The sequence below is a fragment of the Canis lupus genome, chromosome 1 (assembly GCF_011100685.1).
Source record: "Canis lupus familiaris isolate Mischka breed German Shepherd chromosome 1, alternate assembly UU_Cfam_GSD_1.0, whole genome shotgun sequence".
Classification (NCBI taxonomy): domain Eukaryota; kingdom Metazoa; phylum Chordata; class Mammalia; order Carnivora; family Canidae; genus Canis; species Canis lupus.
Genome location: NC_049222.1, coordinates 109,977,135 through 109,985,743, shown reverse-complemented (window position 1 = coordinate 109,985,743; position 8,609 = coordinate 109,977,135). Strand labels below are relative to the sequence as shown.

Here is an 8,609-nt window from a genome sequence, read left to right as displayed (position 1 = left end):
GCTCCCTTTCTCATGCCTCCCACCCAAAAGGTCCCTCTGGGATCCCTCCGCCCACCCATCCTTTTCCACTACCCTTGGGGCTGGGGGAGAGTCCCTCTGGATGGATTCCCACTGAGGCCGGACCAGGTTTGCTGACAAAGGCCAGACTCCACTTGCCCTGTTTGTTTTTTGTACAGGTCAGCTTATTTTTTATTACTAAATTCAACCAATATGTCACCCTGGCAAGAGTCATAAATGTCAAAAATGTCAAAAAAATTCTAAACACCCTTAAATTTTTTTAGGGTTACATATTTTTTTATTGTGGCAAAATACCCATAACATAAAATTAACCATTTAAACGTGTATAATTCAGAGATATTTAGTATATCCATAATGTGATACAACACTGAGCACTATCGAGTTCCAGAACATTTGCATTACCCCAAAAGGAAACCAGTACCAACTAACTCAATCATCTTGACTATTTTTGACTCTCCCAGACACCCTCTTGTGCTGTAATATGATTTGATCATAGTGGTTGAAAAAACAAGGTAGCAAAATGTCGCTTTTTTTTCTCCAGCCCACCTTCGCCCAGCTAGCCACAGATAACAATAGCAAAGACAGGATGGCAGTAACAGTAACATTTCTTGTGATATTTATTCCAGGCAGGCCCTCTACTCAGCTGCTTATCAGAGGGAATCAGTTAATAACCCCACACAACCCTATAAACTGAATTCTAGATTATGATCGCCACTCTGCACAAAAGGAAGCCAAGGCACAAAGAGCCAAAGCCACTAGCCAAACAAGTGAGCAGGCTTCTGGAGACAGAACGTTCAGCTTCACCTACAGACTGCTGTGTGACTGAGGGCTGGCGATTACCCTCTCTGGACCTTGATTCTAGTTTCTGTGGAAAGTCTCCATACGAGCAGGGCGGAGGACTCACTGATGTTAGCTGCTGTCATCTCTACAGAGGCCTCCCTACCCTGCCTGTTCCAGGGTGTACATTTACCCTTTTAACACTGGATCCCGTGCTTTTAACCCTAGAGCAAGTGTGAAGGGGAACTAGGTGGGGCTGGGGGTGGAGAGGATGGGCTTTCCCGTATCCCCTAAACACCACTTCCTTTCCTGCCAGTCAGCTCACTCTCAGAGCACTGCTAATCCTAGGCCTCTCTGAGGGCAGAGGATGGCACCCAGAGTCCCCAAGGCTGGAAATCACCTCTGCGGAGTCCAGGAGGGTGGGGCAGAGACTGGTCTGTGTCTCCAGCACCTGCAGAGTCAGTGCCTACCAGCTGTTGAATAAATAAATGAAATTTTTGTGAGGGCTCGGACAACATAGGTGGTTGAGGTCAGGCTTTGTAACCAAGCGACAGCTACTCATCCAGGGACAGGCTCAGGACTTAGGGCTGTGTTCCCAGGTGGTCCCTGGGATCCGTAACTCCCATGCCTTTGGGAGGCCTGGACGCGGCCACTCCATCTCCCCCCACACCTGGGTCCCCACGGTCCACATCTTGCCGCCCACCGAGCTATGCAGATTCCCCGGCACATGTCCAGCAGTGCCACCTACAACGTAGCAGTCTCTCCTTCATCTGCCCTCCCCCTGGGGGGCCAGGGCTTCCAAGTCTGATGGGAAATCAGAAGTGAAGGGAGTCAGGGAGCTTGTCCAAGAATCTCTGGCTCCCAGGAGGCCACTTTCGGAGTGGCCTGGGAGAGGTCAGGGCTGTCCCCTGGGGGCTTGGGGTAGGCAGCCAGGCACCCTGAATGAGTGCGGGTCAGAGCCAGAACCCGGACTAGAGCAGACCTGAGTGCACAGAAGCTTCTGGGAACTTTTCTGCCTTCTAAATATTTAGACAGTGAGATGGATGGGCAAGCGAGGGCCAGACTGGGCCGGCCGGGGCCCTGGTTATTTTGAGAGAACCGTTCTTTTTGGGATCCAGGATAAACGTTCCCTCTGTCCCGCCCTCTTCTCCCAGAGCCTGTCCTGAAAGAGGTGAAATAAGGAAATAGCAGCTGATCGCCCCCTGGCCCCTCATTCAGGGGGTAAAGATCCTGGCAGGCAAGGACTCCGGGACTCATCTCCGTTCGTCCTCCACCAGCCATGCCCCTGAGCATCTGGCTCCTGCACCCAGAAGACAGGACAGGAGATGATGGGCAGCCGATGTCAGCAGAGGGAGCAGGCTGCTGCAGACCCCACCTTGGATGATGCTCCCACAGTGCTGACCGATCGCTGTGCCTGGGGCAAGGGTGCCCCCTGCCCCTCGCCCCAGACTGACAAAGGTACCCAGCTCCCCTCCGTCCCCCCGAGAGCAGCGGGAGGCCTTGAGTCCTTCCTGCCCGAGGCAAGCCTGGAGAGGGTTGTCTGCGAGTCACCGAGGGTAGGCCTGGGGCCCAGGCAGCAGAGCCAGAGCCGGAGCTTCTGGAAGACAGCCTTGCGGAAGAGGATGAAGACCCAGGGGTCCAGGATGGGGTTGAAGGCGTTGAATCGGAAGGCAAGGAGGTCCCCCATCTCACTGCTGTCCGGGGAGATGGCCTGCGTGAAGCCTCGGATCTGGGGGCAGGGTGGGCATATCCAGGGGTTCCCTTGAGTCCTCTGCCCCCACCCCACATACACCCCAACCCTCGCTCCCCTCCTTGCACTTGATTACTGGCAGGAATGAGGGAGGGTGCCGTTCAAAAGGGGAAGGAAATAAAGATGAGATGAAAAGTAAGAGATGCGTCCGGGGAGCAGAGGGAGAGAAAGCCCCAGGAAACCACCAGCCTGGAGGGACGGAGCAGAGGTCATGTGGGTAAGTCCTGGGGCTACGGCTGGGTGTCTCTCCACATTTCCAGTCTGTGAGTCATCTCTAATGCCCCCCAAAGCTTTGAGGAGCAGCCCTTGCATTTTACAAAAAGAGAAGCTGAGGCCCAAAATACAGGGCGGGGGTTGGGGGTGGGGATGACCAGGTAGGTGCCACAGTACCGGGGACCAGGCGACCAACCCACTCCAGTTCCTGGGAGGCAGGCAGGAGCTCTGCAGGCAAGGGGCAAGGCCAGGCGAGTCCCAGGCAGAGGCGGGGTGGGGCTGGGGTGGGAAGTGATGGGGAAATCAGACTCTAGAGCCAGAGAAGCCTTTGGACCAGGCCTGGCTCAGTAAGACCCATCACCCTTCATCTGTGAAAATAGCGACAGGACAGGAACTTCGTTCCATTCCTTGCTGGTGCTTGCAGAATGGGTGCCTAAGGTCATTTAAAGATCACGTGAGAGAGAATTTGTAAAACCGCAGGGCAGAGGGTGGACACACAACAAGCGCTCAATGAATGGTGGATCTTATCATGGTTACAGGGGTAGGGGAAGGCTGGGGCGTGTTGCTGGGGTAGCGAGAGGTAGAAAAGGTGGGGAGACCCAGGGGTCAGGAGGAGTCAGATGGGCCAGAAGCAAATGGGGAGAGACTTGCCCAGAAAGTCGGGGGCTGTCTGATGGTGGACAGAGCCTCTGACCTCTTCAGGCCTCAGCGTCCCCATCCGGGAGATAGGCGCGGCCCCCACCCGCCGCAGCCGCAGGGGACTCACCGTGAGCGGCAGGGAGCACACGGCCATGATGCCCGTCATGAGGGCCAGCAGGATCAGATGGTCCACCTCGTCCTCTCCTGCCCGGGGGCCCGGGACCAGCGAACCCTGGTGGCGCCTCTGCTGGCGGTACATGCGGCAGAGGCTCAGGGTGACGGAGCTGTTGCACAGGACGATGGCGGCCACCAGCAGGGCCACGAGGCTGGCGTAGGCCAGCGAGAAGGCGCAGGCGGCCGGCTCGGCGGAGCGCATGCGGATGAAGCACCAGCTGCCCGGGCAGTACTGCTGGTGCTGGCCCAGGCCCAGCAGGGGCAGCGAGCAGAAGAGGGTGCAGAAGGCGTAGACGGCAGGCAGGGCCAGGCGGGCGCAGCGCGGCCCGTCCAGCTGGGCGTACAGGTAGGGGTGGCTGAGCGCCAGGCAGCGCTCCACGGCCATGGCAAAGAGGATGAGCGTGGAGGCCAGGCCGAAGAAGGTCATGGCGAAGGCGAAGGCGTCGCACAAGGCGGGCCGGCCCCGGGCCAGGCCCAGCAGCGAGCTGTTGCGGGCGTAGGCCACGAACACGGCCGGGCTCAGGAAGCAAGTGCCCAGCAGGTCGGTGACCGCCAGCCCGGTGACCAGCACGGCGAAGGCCGAGGGGCGTGACCGGCGCCGCGCCCCCAGGATGCCCAGTGCCAGCCCGTTGCCCACCACGCCCGCCACGAACATCAGGGTGCTGGTGGCCGGGCCTACCGAGTCCCGCACGTAGGTCAGGTTCCTGCAAGAGTCCGCCATCCGCACCCCCTGCCTCCGGGTGGGGTGCCCGCTGGACTAGAGGGGCCCCGGGGTGGGGGGGGCGAGCGGGGGGTGGGAGCCGGGAGCCGGGCTGCCCCTGAGGCCCACTCAGACGCCCACCGCCCTCCCCATGGTCACACCCCCTCCAGTTCTCCGGCCTGCTGTCCGGCTGTCTGTCTCCTCTCTCTCCCTCTCTCCCTCTCTCCTTCGTCCTTCCCTCGCCCTAGTTCCCTAGTTCTGCACTTCTCCCCTCCTTGTCCACCCCGTCTCCCCCTCTGCCTCGCCCTCTCACTCCCCAGCACCCCTCCACCCCCTCCTCACCGCACCTCTGCCTTCTGTCCCGTCCCCTGCTCTGTCCCCTGCTCTCCGCTCTGCTGGCCGAGCTGCTCTCCGCGCTGTGTCAGCCTCTCAGCCTCCTTCCCTCCCCCCGCCCTCCCTCCTTCTCATCTAGCCCGCTCGCCCCGGCTTTTTCATTTCCTCCGGCTGCCCCGCCTTCCCTCCCCCTGCCAGCTCCAGAGCTGCCCCCCTCCCCCGGGGCTCCCTCCCCACTTCCCTGGCCTGCTCACTCCCTCCAGCTCCCCAGCCCAGTGCAGCCCAGTCTCGCCTCTGCCTCCCCTCCCTGCTTCCTCTCACAGTCCCATCCCTGAGCCACCTGCCACTTCCCCACATGTAGGTCTCTCCCAGTGGCCCCACATGGGGATCACTGAGTCATCCCGCTCTGGAGCACACCAGGATGAGACCTGAGGGGCACGGCTGACCAGTCCGAGAAGCTGTCTGGGGATGGCCTGTGAGATCTATTCCGGGCTCCAGGCCCCGGGGTTAGGACATTGCCCAGGGATTGAGAAATGACCAGGAAATTCCTCCCGGATGGAGTGTTTTACAAGCACTACTGAGATTTCTGTTCCCCCCAACACAATTCAGTCCTTCCAGAAGGCTGGGGCAGGAGGTGGCCAAGCTAGAGGGAAAAAATGCCTGTCCTTGTGTGCAAGCCCATCCACCCAGTGGGAGTGTTGGGAGGAGAGATTCCAGGGAGGATGGACTTGGTGTCCAAGAGTCTGTTGGGGACAGGCCCCAGGACTTCCAAGAGCATCAAAGGGGACTGCCCTCCCACCCTCCTGCTTCTCACTCTGACAGTCCCAGGCCCCAGGCCAAGCTCTGAAGACCTTGACTTCCAGGAATAATATTTTGGCCACGGACAGCAGTTCAAGACTCTAAGATCGCTGTCACATCCATCTCTCCCACACCTCCCCAGACACACCCCCGGCCACCACCCTGGGGGCCAGTGCGGTCAGCCCACACGTCCCAGCTGCCGGCACAGCGGTCACCAGCCCTGGTTCCCACTGAGTCAGTGGCTTTCCATACAGCCTCCCTTCACCCATAAGGGCCAGATGCCCTCTCAGCCACCTCTTATTTTTGAGGGAGGCAGTTTAAGCAGAGAAATTACAAACTCCGGGGCTCGCTCATTTGACTCGAGTCCCTGTGCCCCCCCATCTTTGTGGCACGACAACCTGGGTGAGAATGAGAAGCTAGTGTGCCTCAGTTTCTTCATCTGTACAATGGGGTACTCCCGGCCTCCTGGGCCTGGTGGCCATCCATGGCAACATGTTGTATCATGTTCCCGGTCCCAAGGGCTGGACAACACTGGGTAGCTGCAGACTTCCCCTCTCTGGACCCATGCCCCTCGGTGACCACAACTCCCTCACCCCTTCCCCCCTCTCCCTATCACCCAAGCTCAGCTGGCATCCCCAGCTTCCGGCCTCAGCTCCAGCCATACCGGGAGCTTAGAGAGGTGCCTGCAGCCGCGTGGGTCTCAGGCCTCCTGGCTGAGTGGTTCCCCCACCGCCCTGCTCTGCAGTCCCCAGGCTGCAGAGGGAACTCAGGCCAGAGGGAACTCAGGAAGTTATATCATATTAATGAAGGATGATGCCTGGCGGGCTTATGTCCTGTGGCAGCATCAGGGGAGTTGTAGGGTGGGGTGGGTGGGTGGGATAGCTCTGGTTCCTGGAGCCTCCTTCCTCTTGCCAGCCCCCCCACTCAGGCTTCCTGTCCCCACCAGGGACTGACTGTTGAGCATTCAGGAAGTCCACTCTGCTCCCAGGCCCAGTGTGGCCTTAGGCATCCTGCCCCCCTTCCAGGCCTCAGTTTGCCCACCTATGCCACTGGGAGCCGGGAGCCCTTGCAACCCTGGCTTCAGCTGTAGGCTCCGCAGAAGGCACAATAATGGGAGGTCCCTGGAGCTGGGTCAGTGACCCACACCCTTCACCCCACTTTCTGAGAACCCTGTCATCCTGCCCAGCTGTGGCCACACCCACAGCCAGGGCCAGAAAGGGTTCCTCTTCCTTCAGGTGCCTTGGGTTGAGAGGTTGCCCCAGCTGGCCTATGAGGGGGTGGCCTCCAGGGTGGCAGAAGTTGGGAGAGGAATTGTTCCAGGTGGGGGCATCAGTCTTCCTCCTTTCCCACTGCTTGGACAGGACTCAGGTGTCCTCAGAAGGACCAGGGACTGGGGCAGAAGAGGGAGGACAGCTCAGAGATGATAGAAGCAGCCAGCCCATACCTGGGAGGAGAGGGACATGGGCTCCTGGGGGACTGGTGCGCAAGGCGCTGTGCTGACGTATGAACTTCATGTGTGGGTCTCTGTGATATTGTGGGACCTGTGTCACCGAAGAGAGCATTGTTTTTTATTTTTATTTATGTATTTGTTTATTCGAGGCAGGGGAGGCGCAGAGGGAGAGGAACAAGCAGACTCCCTGCTGAGGCTGACTGCAGACCCCGAGATCGTGACCCGAGTGAGCCAAAACCAAGATCAGATGCCCAACAGACTGAGCCACCCAGGCGCCCCAGAAGTAAGTGTGTTACCGTGAGGGGGTGCGTGCGCACTGTGGCAGCAGGTGGGCATTATTTGCTCTCCAGCCTGTTTGTACATCTGTGTCTATTCACGCATCTTGTGTGTCTGTGCATGTCTGTTTATTGTGGGCTCATGTGCTTCTTTATGGCTGTGTCTACCCGTGGGTGTCCACTCGCGGACAGGCTGCCCAGCGCCGTGGGAAGAGAGCGGAACCTCCCCTCCAGCCCCCTGCCAGTCGCTCACCCACTGTGTGACCCTAGAAAATGACTTCTCCTAGCTCAGCCTTGATATCCTTCATCAAGTGGCTGCCATGCCCGTACTGGGGTGTGGTGTGCGGATCAGACACAGAAGCCCCCCTGCCTGCCCTCCAGGAAGCCCTCAAATACTGTTGGCGTTATTATTCGTTCAACAAACTGTCACCCCCTTACTGTGTGCCGGGGGCGAGGGGCACAGAGGGGCTCGGAGGGCACCATCCGATGGAGGCATGTCCCCAAGTGGCATGTCACAGCGATGGGAGAGGAAGGTCAGGGCGGGAGCCTGGGCAGCCAGGTCGTCGGCTGAGTCATCCGCAGCGCTGGGTCTGTCCCACGCCCGCCGGCTGGCCTGCGTCTCCAGCTGCCTGCCCGGGCCTGCATCTGACATCTGACGTGCTGTTGAGTGAAGGCCTCACTTTGCCCGGGTCCCGACCCTCTCCTGACTCCCTGCTGTCCATCCTCCTGACCCTGCCCTGGGAAGAGGCTGGCCCCACCTTGTACACACACACTGGCCCCTCCCCATACACACACACACACACACACACACACACACTGGCACACACCCCATCAGCAGCTCATACCCGCTGAGCCTATCTGTCCACCCATGCCCTCCTGCTGCTGCAAGAAGTTGCTGTGTATCCATCCTGACCTGTCCCTCATTGGCAGGTGCCAATGCCTTCAATCAGGGGCCATTTTTGTGGTGCCTACCGCCCTTTCCTGAACCCCAAATGGGCTCTTGCCTACCTCCCTTTCTGCTTCTCTTCCCTGCTCACAAGGGCTTGGCCCTGCCATCCCTCCCCTGCCTTTGGGCCTGTGCTTGTCACCTAGGATACCCTCACTTCTGTCCTTCCAGCCCCCCCAACACCTCCAGCCCCCCACAACACTCATCCATTGGCCCACTCCAACCTCAAGCCCCAGCTGGCCAGGTGATGTCATTTCCCTGTACCTGATTCTTTTTTTTTTTTCCTGTACCTGATTCTATGTCTGTAAAATGGGGATAAACAGAGTCCTTTTGGGGGTTATCTGAAAATTAAGCGAGGTGGGGCTTCAGAAAGACTCCAATAAGTGATAGTCATAGCTGTGGCTGGGGGGGGGGGGCTGCCCCTCCCCCAGGCCCCCTGGGCAGAGCCAAGCACTGCTAGGAGCAGGTGGGGTCCAGAGGGAAGACAGAATGGGAGGGCCAGCTAACGGGCCCTCAGCATTTGGGGATGCTGTGAG

The 8,609-nt window shown here is 59.1% G+C and overlaps 1 protein-coding gene across 1 annotated transcript; it reads right to left on the bottom strand.

Moving 5' to 3' along the window:
• Window positions 1-272: 272 nt before the first annotated feature.
• On the bottom strand, window positions 273-4,535 carry PTGIR (prostaglandin I2 receptor). Its single transcript, XM_038528499.1, has 2 exons — window positions 3,525-4,535; window positions 273-2,524 (listed from the first exon to the last, which is right to left on the bottom strand). The coding sequence occupies exons 1-2, from the start codon at window positions 4,290-4,292 to the stop codon at window positions 2,138-2,140; spliced, it is 1,155 nt and encodes a 384-aa protein (XP_038384427.1). The 5' UTR covers window positions 4,293-4,535; the 3' UTR covers window positions 273-2,137.
• Between the last annotated feature and the right edge of the window lie 4,074 nt (window positions 4,536-8,609).

Bases quoted from the DNA above. Each gene is read 5' to 3' on its own strand.
- PTGIR (XM_038528499.1), bottom strand. From the start codon at position 4,292: ATGGCGGACTCTTGCAGGAACCTGACCTACGTGCGGGACTCGGTAGGC. The intron at 2,525-3,524 runs GTGAGTCCCCTG...CCCTGCCCCCAG, and splicing joins TGTGCTCCCTGCCGCTCACG to ATCCGAGGCTTCACGCAGGC.